Source organism: Arachis hypogaea, chromosome 11, assembly GCF_003086295.3.
Source record: "Arachis hypogaea cultivar Tifrunner chromosome 11, arahy.Tifrunner.gnm2.J5K5, whole genome shotgun sequence".
NCBI classification, from domain to species: domain Eukaryota; kingdom Viridiplantae; phylum Streptophyta; class Magnoliopsida; order Fabales; family Fabaceae; genus Arachis; species Arachis hypogaea.
This window is the reverse complement of record NC_092046.1, coordinates 499,273-514,677: the sequence shown is the minus strand read 5'-3', so window position 1 is coordinate 514,677 and position 15,405 is coordinate 499,273. Positions and strand designations below refer to the sequence as shown.

General features: G+C 30.0%; 2 protein-coding genes and 1 long non-coding RNA gene across 5 annotated transcripts; 1 reads left to right on the top strand and 2 right to left on the bottom strand.

The window, feature by feature from the left end:
- Positions 1-103: 103 nt before the first annotated feature.
- LOC112719663 (uncharacterized) lies at positions 104-3,672 on the bottom strand. 2 transcript variants are annotated; one of them, XM_025770304.3, is made up of 8 exons: positions 3,375-3,672; positions 2,739-2,870; positions 2,549-2,643; positions 1,886-1,986; positions 1,135-1,204; positions 809-836; positions 668-728; positions 104-521 (listed from the first exon to the last, which is right to left on the bottom strand). In XM_025770304.3, exons 2-8 carry the CDS (start codon positions 2,749-2,751, stop codon positions 416-418), a joined length of 474 nt encoding a protein of 157 aa, XP_025626089.1. In that variant the 5' UTR covers positions 2,752-2,870; positions 3,375-3,672; the 3' UTR covers positions 104-415. The 2 variants fall into 2 exon arrangements, with proteins under 2 accessions (XP_025626089.1, XP_025626090.1); XM_025770305.3 differs by having other exon boundaries at positions 3,453-3,623.
- Positions 3,673-4,466: 794 nt separating this feature from the next.
- On the bottom strand, positions 4,467-9,804 carry LOC112719662 (oligopeptide transporter 7). 2 transcript variants are annotated; one of them, XM_025770302.3, is made up of 6 exons: positions 9,521-9,804; positions 8,571-9,177; positions 6,515-7,084; positions 5,972-6,230; positions 5,511-5,693; positions 4,467-5,192 (listed from the first exon to the last, which is right to left on the bottom strand). In XM_025770302.3, the coding sequence occupies exons 1-6, from the start codon at positions 9,558-9,560 to the stop codon at positions 4,578-4,580; spliced, it is 2,274 nt and encodes a 757-aa protein (XP_025626087.1). In that variant the 5' UTR covers positions 9,561-9,804; the 3' UTR covers positions 4,467-4,577. The 2 variants fall into 2 exon arrangements, with proteins under 2 accessions (XP_025626087.1, XP_072063944.1); XM_072207843.1 differs by having other exon boundaries at positions 8,571-9,172; positions 9,521-9,769.
- Positions 8,331-9,225, top strand: LOC140176455 (uncharacterized). Its single transcript, XR_011868004.1, has 2 exons — positions 8,331-8,443; positions 8,544-9,225. It is a non-coding gene; the product is annotated as an uncharacterized lncRNA (long non-coding RNA).
- Positions 9,805-15,405: the final 5,601 nt, after the last annotated feature.

Below are 15,405 nucleotides of genomic sequence, written 5' to 3'. Positions count from 1 at the left end.
AATCGGGAACCATAAATATACCATCATTGAAGTGTTAATTAAACATTTTTTGGCGGATCTATGAATTAAACAATTAAATTACTCAATTCATAGAAATCAGATCTGAATCAGTTCATATTAGAGCATGTATATTTTACTGAATAAAATTTGTCTCTGCAAAATATTTCTCCCTTCTACAAATAATACCAGAGAGAACACTGTCATAAACTTGCCAAACGAACTATCAATAGTTCATATGCGCACAACTAGAGAGCACCAACTACACATCCATTAAATATGATAAGTATTTGATTTCTATCTTGAATCTTAATACCTTATTTCTATCCCCATTGTCTCTCATAGAAACTAAACGCTACCTATCAGAACAGAATCTTCCCATTAAGATTAATAGAAAACTTAACACGAACATTCTCAGTCAAAATATCAAATCTGGATCATCTTCATAATCAAAGTCTTGATCACTTGAATGCCTTAGTCTCTTTGCATCTCTTGGTCCGCCTCTTCCCCTCTTTGGTTTACCCCTATGGATTACATGCACATATATTAGCTCATCCAACATATAACTATTTGCCAGGACTTGCAACAAATTTCTATAATTCTAAAAGAAAATAGCAAAATGCTTAATTCAATAAGATCGAGATCAAAGATAAACTGGTTAAGTGCTTACGGTCCATGCGCATAAATTCCTCCGCCTTTTGAACGACCAGGACCAAAATCAGATCTCCCATCTGACACCAACAGAATACAGTGAATGGGCAATAAAATTCATGCTGGGAAGTTATTGAGATGAACATTTATATGAACTCACCATCTCGTCCAGCTGCAAGCTCTTCTGCCTATAATACACCAAATGAAAATAGAATTCACGTCAGAAAATAACCTATTTGTAAAAGGTTGCCAACACTTAAAGGAAAAAAAAAAATGAACCAAGCTTCAAATTCATTTATTGTTTCCATAAATATTGCCTCTGAGATAGTTTTTTGGGTCTCAAATTGACAAGAATGGTATCATAAGATTAGGCTCATTAGCTAAACTTCTTAATCATATATGACATAGGTTTAATGTAGACTAGAGCAAGGTAGAATCCTTTTTCTCTATTCGTGAATTGCTAATCACTAAATATCAGAAACACACCGCTTGTGAGGTTACTGAGGACAATGAAAAGAGCCTATCTTCAGGATGAAACTTTCTAGACCGCTTCAAGCTGTAATGAAGAAAAATAGATTCAACAATGTCATACAAACATTACATCAACAAGCATAAGCCAAAATACAATTACCTTCATATCTCAAAAAGAAGGGAAAATGAAAAAAGAATAGGAGCACATGCAAGTGTACACATTAACTCATCCGTGATAAAAAGTTCTAAATGCACAGCCACAGACTTTGGTCAAAAGAGTATAATCCTGAATTAAAAATGGCATGCCATATACTACAGGATACAGATGGAGATGTGCAACAGATCCCTCAATAAAATTCATTACTACATAGAACTCAGATATATAAGACGACACCTATGAATGAAACTCCATTGTGTGTAATTTTAACATTCAATATACAAACATGGAAAATAAACCTTGTTCAAGGCGGGATATTTAGCAGTTAGTAACAGAATTCATGAGTTAGTCTTTCTAATAGGTTCCTGATAGACACAACTATTAATTATGCACAAAAGATCGTTCACTCTAGAACACACATTACCCATCCTATTTTCCTACGGATTATTAGAATCAAAGATTGTAATATAAAATATGGAAGCTACTACTGCTCAGGAGAAATGAAATAAACTTCATAAGGTAAGAGACTGAAGAATAGGTTTCTTGATATTACATTGACTATTTCAAAACAAAATTTAAAAGGAAAGCCAAATAGAAGAAACTTCGTACAGTGCAGTGTTCTTTGAGGAAGACAAGAATCCCTCAAATCCTTTCAATACATTTCCACACTGCCCAGGATCCTGTAAGTAACTTGTCTCCATATCATAAACCTATGTTAATGGCAAAATGTTAGCCCGTTATGGCTAGAAACCATGTAAAAGGTCCTTCAAAGAGCTTAACTTCATTAAATCATTTCATGTTAGTGAAGACAAGCATCCAATTTGAGCATCCAATGATCTAAGATACTGCACCTGAGTGCATCATTGCATGCCAACTCAACAAGAAACTTACAATAAAATTGGAATTAACTGCACAACGTGAACAAGAAATTGCTGGACAAGTGAAGGGATTAATATTCTGTAACATATCCCGCTAGCACTAGTGTCATATCATGAGAATAAAGACAGGATGCTGCATATAAATGATGGCGGATCATATTACAACAAATTTTCTGTCTTCTTCTCTTATTATGATGCTGCATTAGCGAGGAACCTTAGCCAGTGTAAGTATCCAATTTTAGGATAGATGACATTTTTTCCAATTGATATCATAGAACCTTTATATACACTTCAAATAATAAAAGTAAAGCGACCATATATCTTGAGAAATAGTTCCTTTACCCGTGTTTTGAAGCAATGAAAAAACCCTAGAAGCAACCATTGAAAATTTTACCTGTTTTTCAATGCTGCGAAGCTCATCGTGAAGCTTGGCTCTCCTACTAAGCAGCGAGGCCAGCATTGCAGATGGGTTTACAGTACCCTTTTGTCCTATAACATAAGCTCAGGCAAACAAAAAACAACATTGTTGCAACTTTAAGAACTCAAACAAAAAATCAAGGGTAAAGGGAAATATGAAGGGTTACCTTCGGATTCCATTTTCAAGCAACCAAATCAATTAGGGGCTTGAGAATTGAAGAAGTAATGTGCATATTCTGGTTTCTACATCTCTTATAGTTAAATCTTTGGTCTTGATTTTTACCTTATGCCATCATACTCTACATAAATAAATAACTTCGTAATTAAAAAGAAAAAAGAGAGAAAAATCTGCATGTAGAATTTCAAATATTCAAGTTATGGATACACCATCATATTTGGCATAGAAAAAATAACAGTGTTCTTAATAGAACGAATACAAATTGTATGCAGATAGTTATATCAAACTATTCAGCTAGTATCATAATCTCAAGGTCCCTAGAAAGCAAAGAAATCTATCACTAGCCATGAAACATTATCAAGTATTCAAGTAACATGATACAAGCTACTAAATCAGATCCAACTTTAAACTTATGCATTAAAAATGTAACAGCTATAGATATTCAGTACATATAATTAAAAACCCTAGTGCCTTGAAACACAAGAAATTTTTCTTCGTTTTTTTTTAATTTTTAGTTTTTTATTTGGCTACATTTCATTGCACTATATATACTTTAAAACAATCAATCATATGGTAGAATAATCCTAATAATTCAACAGAAGAAAGGGAAAATGGGAAAACGAACTCATGAAACAGAATCCCGACTAGTACGACAATGGCAAGGTGACGGCAACGGTGAATCGATGGAATATCAACCGCGAACCTGATGATGGACGAGAATGAGATTTGAATTGTGAATTTGAGAATTTGGGGACCTTAGGGTTTCGACCTTTCGATGCTTTGAAACAAAAAAGCTGAGACTGTTTCTCAGGTTTCAGCTATTTTTTTTTTTGGACAAAGCAGGTTTCAGCTATTTCGCATTGGGGACGAGAATGAGATTCGAAGTCATTTCTTCTGTTTTTTTTTTTTACACAAAAAAGATTGTGGGCCCGACCCGCTAACATAGGAGATTGGGTTCTTAAATCTTAATATAAAAGTCAGAAAAAAGTTTGAAAAGGCTTAAATTTAAAAGAGGTTTGATCACATTTAATTATTTTTGGATTTGTAACTTCTATTTAATAAGATGAATTTACAATAAAAGTTCTTAATCTAATAGTAACTAGAATTCGTGTTTGTTAGACCATTATATTCTATATGATACCATAAAAAAAATATTATAATTTAATGGTTAAACAAGTGACTTGTATCAAGTTTAAATCCTGTCCCAAAAAAAAAAAAATCCTAACAAAAACTATATATATGTACTCTATAGATATATAGCTAGATATAGAAAAAAATTGCGGGAAAAATGGCTTACAAAAGTGTAATAATTTAGTTCTTAATCAATTCACATGAGTTCAAGCTTTAGAAATGGAAGATGAAAACATAAGCTATTTTGTTTAGCTTTCTGGGGAACACTGAAATTTGTTATTTTAATAATTTTATAGAATTTATACAAATATATGACAAATGATTATTTTTACATAAAAAAAAAACCTGAAATACTAAAACCCTATGACAATAGCTTTTTGCCTTCCATTTAATTAATGAGAATAATGTTGGAAAAACAAGTTTGGTTGGCTTAAATAGAGCTTATGGTTTTAAAATATAACTTTGGACAAAAATATATTATTTGACATATATCCGTCACTTTCTATATAAGGTGATGACATAATAAAATTCAAACCTTAATTTAATAGTATTGACATTTTTTTTAGGATTTTTCACACTCAAAAAATAAAAAAAATATTCAATTCTTTTTCTGTCTCTATTTAGAAATATTAATCTTTACATCATGTTTTCATTACAGATAAATCGCAGCAATTAGATTTGATTACTGCTACAACACTTAGTAAAGAGGACACCCTTTAATTTGAACACCTTGAGCAGTTGGGCATGAAGCTAATGAACATCCATCAGAATTACCACCCCACCAATTCAAGCTTATATCTTCCATTCCCAAACACAAATACAACAAAACCCCCATGAATGCTAACCCAGCATCAAGTGCACCAGACAACACATAATTATGTTTGATCCACCATCCACGGTGGTATCTATATGCAACAAACCCAGATACAAATCCAACAAGAACCCAACTAGAATAATTCACTGTTGTAGCAGGTGGCATGTCATTTAGTGATCCTAAAATCACTGGCACAGTTATGAGTCTAATCCACTGTTTACTTGGGAATGCCTTATGTGATAACCAAACTAAGAAAGGAGCAATTGCACCAAACAAGAAGAACCAGTTTATGGCTGAGTAGTGTCCAAGATCTCCAAAGATTCTCCGAGGTCCTATTAAGCCCCAGATCACGGACGCGTCGTAGAATACGTGATCACTGGGGCATGTCCATGGATTGCCCGATGGAAGAAGCTCTCTGTTGCAAATGTTTGGAACAGAGTTCATAAGCCACCATGCGGTTACTAAGTGCACCAATGCTGCTATGATGGTGCCAAGTACCTAAGAAAGACATATAAGGCAATCACAGAATAGGGATCAGAATTACATGAAAAGATTATTAGAATTGAAGGGTAATATTGTAAGAAATATGGCTTGCATTTTCAGCAAAAGTGGACAAATAATGCATTCAGCTTTGTTAAAAATATATAAGCCAAATTTCTTATAAATATGAGGTTGAAAGCTCACTCATTCTATTGAATAAGTGTAATTTCAACAAAAACTTTTGTTAATAGAAAAACATGCAGTTAGTCAGTTATTCAATATCAGAGTAATTAGCTGTCTATTTTGTTTAGGTTGAAGAAGATTGGGTGTGCAAACCTGTGCAAAAAACATAGCTCTAGGAGGAATCTTCATGTAATGACCAAGCTTAAAGTCTTGGAGGAAGAAAATTGCTTGCTTCATACTAACATTGCCATACACTTTAAACAACATGTTAGCAATAGGATATCCTGGGTAAATGTATCCAATTATGTACTCTGTTATCACATTCAAAGCAGGTGCCTTCTCAGCAAAAAGAAAAGGTAGTTGTTATTAGGAAATGAAATGCACAATACAACAGAAAATATCATCATCCTATTTCTTGTTCATAATATAACTATATGTGGAAGTTAAATAAGGGATAGAACTATTATTAATCTGTTGAATGCTTCAAATTAATAATGACCAATAGATTGAATTTCAAGCAACAAAGCAAAGAATTATAGAATAACGAAATACAATAGTGAAATGTGTATGAGGTAAGTAGGAAAAAAAAAGTGTAGAATAAGATAAGGATGTACCTGATTTGTTGTGGCTCTAATGACTCCAACTGGAAGTGTGAATGATATGGCAACAACACAGGCTAACACCACACCCCACCATGGCAGCTGGAGTTGATCATTGTAATACTCACATACAAACATAGTGACAACAATGTTGATGACAAGAATGCAAATAAACCACCACTCAGGTACTTGTTTATAGTATTTCCTCATGAGCTTAGTATGTATATCTATCTTCTTCTCTTGAAAGGCAGACTTACTTAGCTGCAATATTTCCCTGCATCAATTATAATGCATATCTTTATTTAAATGAGTAAAAAGACACTTGTTTCAGTAATTATTAATAAAATGTTTCAAGGACTAAAGTATTCATTTGTATTTAATATTTTATTGACTGAAGTGTTAAAACAAAATCTCTACGGACTAAAAAGTGTATGTATTTATTCAATCTTTCAAGAACTAAAATATTATTAAAACAGAAATCTTTCATAACCAAGAGTAGTTTTAAATAAAATAAAACTATGAAACTATTTATTAGAACATGCATGATTTAATACATACCTCCCATGGAAGAGCAACACATGAACAAGAGTTGCACTAAGGCAAGCAAAACCAATTCCATATGACATGGCAAAAAGGGTGCTAAGATAAAGAGGACCCTCACTCTCATAGGCCTCAATATCAAGATGAAAATTGGAGTCAATAATAGTTGAGATGTTATATTCTTGACCATTAGACATGAACAAACCATCAGAAAATATAGGAAACCTTCTTGCATTGTAAAGATCCATCCAATAAGCAATGGGCACAATGACATAAACGAAGGTGGCAAAACCAAAAGCAACATTGGCAGTTGCAAACCATGGACTAGCCAGAGGGCTACCAAGATAAGCACATATGCTGGACCAATCAAAACCAATGGCACCAAGTCCAAGACCATGTAACCCTGAACCTATTTGTTGTGCTACAATGGAGTTGGGAAAAATCCAACACATCCATGAAAGTGAAGTTAACATTGGGAATAAGTAGCCTGGTAAGACATAATAAGCAAAACTGCAAATAAATGCTATGAGGAAGAACTGGTTCCGGGTTAAACCGCCTTTCGGTCTCTCTTCTTTCTCATGCAGCGCCCTGAAAAGTGAAAATCAATAAGGTTATGCACTAGTCGATTGTAATATTTCATTATTGATCAAGTAAGATGTAATAAGAATTATTCAAATGATACATATTACATATGCATTTGATATGATTATTACTTGAGCTGAAATTCCTTAGCTGGTAACATTCATTACCTTGGTGAATCCAGTACCAAAAAAAAAGCACGTTAAATGTAAAAAAAAAAATCCTATAAAATAAATACATATCAAAAGATAAAATACATATTAAAAATAATATATATATATATATTGGATATTTGGTAAAGATATTTACACTATGAAAAAAGGTTGCTCGTATTAATAATAGAATTTGTTTAACTTTTTAAAAAAACTAAGTTGCTTATAATATCCTTATTATATTATTATGATAAATTATAATAATGATGTAATAATATAATAGTCTGTTTTTTTTTTTTTACTAAAGATAGGAAACTCGAACCTGCAACCTCTTAATTGAGTATGGAGAGACTATGCCATTTGAGCTATTACTCATTGGCAAAAGTTTGAAAGATATTGAGACTTGAACCCACAACTTCTTAATTGAGTATAGGGAGTCTATGTCATTTGAGTTATAACTCATTGGCTAATATAATAGTCTGTTACTATGGCATTAACAATGATAGTGTATAAAAACAAGTATATCTTAAATATTTTAAGAAACCATAAAAAAAAAAAAACAATTTTACTAATTAATCATTGAATAAATATAATTGTTGAAATACTTGAATGTTTAATTGCAATAACATTCAAACACGTGTTAAAACTTTTCAATAAACTATATATTCAGTGAGCAATTTATAACATGTATTGAAAATATATTTATATGTATAAATAAATCTTGCATTTTGTTTTACCAAAAAGCAGTAAGTAACGACAGATTAAAGTCGCTATTTTTCTTAGAGCAAATTCAGGTGGTCAATAGTATTTTAGTCAGCATATATAATTAATAAGGTGGAAACTCAGATGTCGACTTCACGTGAAGTTGATAGCTGAGAGCCGTTAGATAAAAATTTAGTCAAATCAGTCAAATCATTTAACAGCTTTCAACTATCAATTTTAGGTGAAGTCGACTGCAGCTGAATTTCCACCAATTAATAATTACATTTTTATTGGTTGATTTATTTTTGCTTTTTTTTTTTAAAAAAACTAGCTAAATTCAAAATAATTGACCATGTTAGATACAAAACTATATATGGTATACATATGATTTATTTTTATTAGCCAGGTATTAAAATGTGAAAATGAAATATTTCAGAATAGCTGGCATAATAGTGATATTTCACAAAGAAAAAAAAAGAATTGCGTGGAAGTAAAATGATCATATAAGCGGCGGGTATGGAATATTGAATATCCAATGTGCATGGTTGGAAAATCAATAATTGAATTCATTTTAATTTATTTTATTTTATTTTAATTTTCCGTTAACGTGATAGGTGTGCGAGTGAAGCAAGTAAACGCACCTGAAGAGCGATACCTGAACAAGGTTCTGCGGCCACCACATAGCAGCGGGCTCAACCAGGTACCTTCTAAAAATCCCGGCCCAACCGAAGCCCAATACCTGCGTCGTCAAAACCACCATCATCGCCACCACCACCGAAACCTCTTTCTTGTAGAACACGATTGTCGAGCTCACCATATGAATCGCGTAAACGCTCGCAGCTCCAGAACTCGCGAAGATCGTGATTAGCACGTGCTCTTTCACGTTGAATTTCCCTGGATTCATCGTGAACTCGAATCTCGTTCCCTTCCAGAACCTCCGATCCGTCAACGTCGCCGCCATTAAGTGTCCCGCCGGAACCACCGCGATCTGCGCCGAAATCGCCGTCACCGATAGCGGTTCTTTTCTGTAACCGAAGAACTGGTTCAGGAACGAGAGGAGAACGCATGCTAGAGTTCCGAGGATCCATGTACGGAACGTGAAGACTGGTAGGGAGGGATCGTCTGTGATTGGAACCGTCAGCGCCACCTGTTCGATTGGAGAATTCTCGCCGTCCGGCGAAGTATCCGGTGATATTTCCGGCCATGAGGAACCGGAACCGCCATGGTAACTCAGCTTCTGTTTCTGAACTGAAAAAAAAAATTAATAATAATAAAATAAAATAAAATTATTGAGAAGGAATCTCTAATATTTAGAACTTAATTAAGGAGCTTCTATATATATACACTCTGATTAAAGTGTTTTAAAAAATAATTAAAAAAGGTTACAAATGATAAATATATAAATAAAAATGCAATTTAAAAAACTGTCTAAGAAATCATTAGATTTAGAGATACATTTCTTATTCTTAGTGGACAATGGACTGACCAATAATAAACTCAGCAGAAGTTTTATAACTAAATTAAAGGAAAAAAAAAAAAACAAAATTAAGAGAAGAATTTGGAAATAGAGTTATTGAGCTAAGGTGCATACTAAGAGGCTCGTTGATTTCCTGATATTCACTACTAGCCATAGTGTTTTTTGTGTCTCTTTATTTGGTAGGAAGTAGGAACTAGGGGCATGGAATCATGGAGTTTGAAAACTAACAAGGGATCGGATCTGATTTTGTTAATGGTGGGATGCTTTTTTTTGTTTATATTAATTATGAATCTTTTCTTTATATATATGTTTGCATGATTGGTAGATAAGACATGAGCTAGAACACAAAATGGTTGGGACACTGATGACGTTATCTGCTTGTTGGCTATGCTAATTATGTTATTCATTCATAATAACGAGTAATTTTAGTAAATTAATGAGATATATAATCTTATTATATGTTGTATATTTTATATTTTAATCTCTGTGTATCAGTTTGACGCTTTTTAATTTGAATATGAAAGTAATGGAAGTGTTGGACTCGCGTATAGGGAGAAGGGGTGCTTCACCTCGTTATGGGATCAGAGGAAGCAGAACTCGGACTCTGCGAGTTGTGTCCTCAAAATGTAAAAAAAATTACCCAGAACAAAAAAAACGGAGAGTCCAAATTCCACGTTTCAGATTTTAAATTCCATGGACTGCAAATCGGACTATGCGATTTGTGAAGCAAAATTTCATAACCAAAGAACTCACATGGTCCGAGTTGTGTAGTCTGAATTTTTTCAATTTTTTTAACATAAATCGAACCCTCTAAAGTTTTTTCAATTTTTTAACTGAATCCAATTTGTGTACTCCCATAATTTTAAAAAATACAAAAAATTACTATATTAAAGTATATCACTCATTTTGTTTTCGTATCAAAATTTTTTTTGCCTCAGTTTGAATCTTGATGGAGAATAAAGGAAAATTCATTTCCATATGGTAGGCCGTAGGGGGCAATTCATCGCATTTGGACTGGTTTATGGGCAGGATACATTATATTGCATGAGAAGATATTTTTATATGTTCTCCTGTTTGATTGGTGATCCGAGACTGAAATTAAAATGTTAATTTTAAAATATAAAATTTTAATTTTTTTAATATTTTTAGAAAGTAGAAATGACTGAAAATTTTAGAAATAAAAACTAAAATTTTAATAATATATATATTTTTAAATACTATGATTTAATTTTAAATTTGATCTAAATTTATTATTTATTTTTTATATTTATTTTAAATTTAATATAATACTAAAATATAATTTAATTTTATATATTTTATATCAAATATAATATACAAATTTAATTTAATCTCTATTTTTAATTTCAGTTTTAATTTTCCTTCCAACTGTAGCCTAAATAAGGTAATCTATGTATTCTCCAAACATGATAATAAATACTAGTAGTATAGTATTATTTATTCACTCGCACAAAGGGGGAAAAATTAAAAATATTTATTTGAATATTCCGGTTACGGTTTGGCCTACAATCTATAATTACATTTTCTTATTTTATTTGAATATTAGCTGGTGTGTTTTTTTATTGCTTTTGTTAAAAAAAAAAAATTGAACACTCCGTTTGTTATTATATTCTCCTTTAATAATCGTTTCAATTTAATAAATAAGAGATGATAAGATTTTAATTAATGCAATAATTAAATTTAAAAGCAAAATTATAAGAGTATCAATATCTTATTTCTTAGGTGATGAAATATCTTACAATTATATTATGTATTTATAAAAAATTAGTCATCAAATTAGTTATAATTTATATAAATTATATATTAAGATATAAAATATATATTAAATAAATTTAATTTAGTGGCTAATTTTGTGTGTGAATATAACATTTGTAAGGATCTTAATACATACTCTTCTAGTCTTATGCTTAAAAATGAAAAAGAATTCGGAGCAAAAAATTCAATTAGCTAAGCTATTTGTAAAAAACAATTTAATAATAAATGATATATAAAGATCGATAATAATTGAGATACAGATATCATAATCATTTATCATAATTTTTCAAAGTATTCCCTAACTCATCGCAGGGAAGTTAAAATTTAAATTCTGACACTTATTTAAATAAATAAATAAATTAACTATTTTATTAATTCAAATTGATTACAACTCTTTTTATTGATATTTCTAAAATGATGATTCTTAAAATTTGAGTCTAGGCTGAGAACTAATTAATTTTGGTGTTTGCTACGGTACGATGATAAATTCATACGTACCGATACGTTTAAAATATAGATAAATAATGATAATCTACGTGGAATTTATTTTCTACATCAACATTTAATTTTTATTTTTTTAAATATATATTATATCACCACTTTTACTAATACACCACTTTAATTAAATAAAAATAAAAAATTATTTTTTATTTAATTTTATAAAAAGTCTTAAACATCCTTCTTTTATTTAATTAGACAAAAATATCCTTTTAAATAAACGAAATTTTAGAATTCAATTAATCCTAATTTTATAGTTTTAAATAATTTAAACAACAAAACAAAAAACATATTAAAAAAATAAAAATTCAAAATTTCTTCATTTTCTCCCATTCCTCTAATCATTCGTGTCCCCTTCTAAGCAAAACATATCAAAGAAACAAATAAACAAAAAATTAATCGTTCTTCATCTTCTCCAATTACCCTTCTGTTCTGAAGCAACCCTAAAAATGCGGCAATTAGCAAACACCACTTTCATTTCATAACAATAATGGTGACATCATCATCATCATCATTGTCATTTCTTCTCCTTTCAACTCTGCTAGCACCACCATTGTTCTTCTTCTTCAATCTTCCATTTTACATGCAAACCCAGATGCTTACTTTCACACTTGTCTCTCAAACAAGAGATGGAAAAACCCATCAGCTCCTGTTAGCGTGACCGGAGCGCTATACACCAGAGACAACTCATCCTTTTCCGACATCCTCAGCCTCCACACCCGCAACAAGAGGTTCAACAGACCATACATACCCAAACCCATCGCCATCATAACCCCTTTTCACGAATCGCACATTCAGGCGGCAGTTGTATGCTCCAAAGCCAGCAACTTTCAGCTCAGAATCCGAAGCGGCGGCCATGACTACGAAGGCTACTCCTGTGTATCAGATGTTCCTTTCGTTCTTCTCGACATGTACACTTTTAAATCCATTCACATCAACCCCAGAAGGAAGAAACGAAGCGTTAGCGTGCCTTTGGAGGAACCCAACCCTCCACTTGATTTGGAACGGCGGCGGCAAAGAACCTAGGGTTTTAGTTTGAGACTTTCACTGCTTTGCTTCAAAAGGGGTAATTGGAGAAGACGAAGAATGATCGATTTTTTGTTTTTTTTTTTTATATATTTTTCTTAGAGGGGACACGAATGATTAAAGAAATTGGAGAAGATGAAGAAATTTTGATTTTTTGTTTTTTTAATATGTTTTTGTTTTGTTATTTAAATTATTTGAAACTATAAAATTAGGATTAATTGAATTCTAAAATTTCGTTAATTTAAAAGGATATTTTTGTCTAATTAAATAAAAGAAGGATGTTTAAGACTTTTTATAAAATTAAATAAAAAAATATTTTTTTATTTTTATTTAATTAAATGGGTGTATTAGTAAGAGTGGTGATATAATATATATTTAAAAAAATAAAAATTAAATGTTGATGTGAAAAATAAATTCTATGTGCCTTGTTATTATTTATCCATATTTTAAACGTATCGGTACGTATAAATTTATCATCGTACTATAGCAAACACCATTAATTTTTTATAACTTCAAGCCTTCAAACTAATTATTGTCATCTTTCTTCTTTTTCCCCTTAATAATTGCAATTTCATCCTTGGTTTGTTGTCCTTCGATATCGTTGTTGGTTATTATTCTAAATTCTAAATTAAATTAAAAAATCTAAATTTTAAACTCTCGAAAAATAAAAGTAAAAAAAAAAAAACAATTTTAATAATAAAAAAAAGTGATATTCAATTCACTAAATTAAAGAAGTTTTCTGTACATTTTCTTAAAATTTACGGCATGAAATGCATAATAAAATAGACATACAGTTATACAATATCAATTATCCTATATATTTCTTGTTCATAACATAAATATATATGGAAATTAAATAAGGAGTAAAAACCATTATTAATCTGTTGAATGCTTCACATTAATAATGACCAATAGATTGAATTTCAAGTAAGTAAGTATATATATGGTTCTTTGAAAACATATTCACAATATAAAATGACAAAAAATAACAAAGCTAGCAAAGAAATGTAGAATAATGAAATACAGTAAAGTAATGATATGTATGAAGTAAAGAAAGGGTAAAACACTTATATAAAAAAAAGACAATTTAATATTACATGAATTTTTTAAAATAAATAACGTTATATGCATGTCTTTATTCTTAGTTTTATATAAATTAAATTCGAATTAATTGATGAGTAATTTGAATTTAAGTAATTCGATTTATATAAAATTATATATAAATAAAAACATGCATGTAACGTTATTTGTTTTGGAAGATTTATATAATATTAAATTATTTTTTATTTATATAAGTATTTTATCTAAAAAAAATTGTAGAATAATAAACTAAGGGCATATCTAATTTGTTGTGGCTCTAATGACTCCAACTCGAAGTGTGAATGATATGGCAACAACACAAGCTAAAATTACACCCTATCATGGGGTGAGTGCACATCGTATTCAAGTTAAAATTTTGATCCAATCTCTATTAAAATTATCAGCTTCGATTTGATTTGTTTTGTACATTTATGGATTAGATATAAGGTATATTTGTAAAATATAAAAATATTTTAAAAAGTTTATTTTTATTAAAAAATATCAATAAAATTTTTTTTATTTTTTTAAATATGTTTATTTTTAAAATATTATTAAACATATTTTTCTTAAATAATAAAAAAAATACAATGATAATTATTAATTAAAATTAAACATAAAAAAATATTTATATATTTATTTATTTAATTTTGTAGATTTGTAGATTTGCAGATACTTACATAAAATTTATAATTCAATTCTATTTGTGTGCAGATCAAATTTAATTTTATTAATGTACAGATCAAATTTACCAATATACAGATCAAATCCGAACCATAAACGCTTCTAACAATACGTTGATGCCAAGAATGCAAATAAACCACCACTCAGGTACTTGTTTATAGTATTTCCCTGCGTCAATTATAATACACATCTTTATTTAAGTGAAGCAATTTAATAGCTCACAAAATTTAACACTTTTGCCTCTAAAAGGTTAAATGTAGACATACTTAATTATTAAAAGAGGTAAAAGACTTTTGTTTCAACAATTCTGTTCCTAAATTATTAAACATACATATATCAGTCTGAATTATTGTTTAGTTTTAATACTCTCTCTCTCTCTCTCTCTATATATATATATATATAATGTTTAATTTTAATATTTCATTTATTAAAAGACTAAATTAAACCTCTTGAGAACTAAAAGGTATATATACCTTAATTTTTTAAAGAAATAAAATATTGAGACTAAAATGTTTCAAGGAGTAAAGTATTTATATTTAATACTTTATTGACTGAAGTGTTAAAAGTTAAAACAAAATCTTTCTACGGACTAACATGCTAAGTGTGTATGTATTTAACTATTTATTCAAGAACTAAAATATGATTAGAACAGAAATATTTTTACGTAAAAAAAATTGTTTTGAAAAAGCTATAAATTATAATTTTTTAAAAGATACTTTTATTTTTTATTATTAAAAATTTGTCAAATATACTGAAAAATAATTTTTTATTAAAAATTATAAATTTTGACAGTTTAACGACGCTCAAACAAATTTTAATTCTACTTCGATAATTTAACACGTGAATTTCACGAATGACAAAAAAACCAGTAATAGGACATTGTAAAGCAGCAAAATATTCAATGAGATGTCGGTAGCCTCATGAATTTAAGTATTACTAAA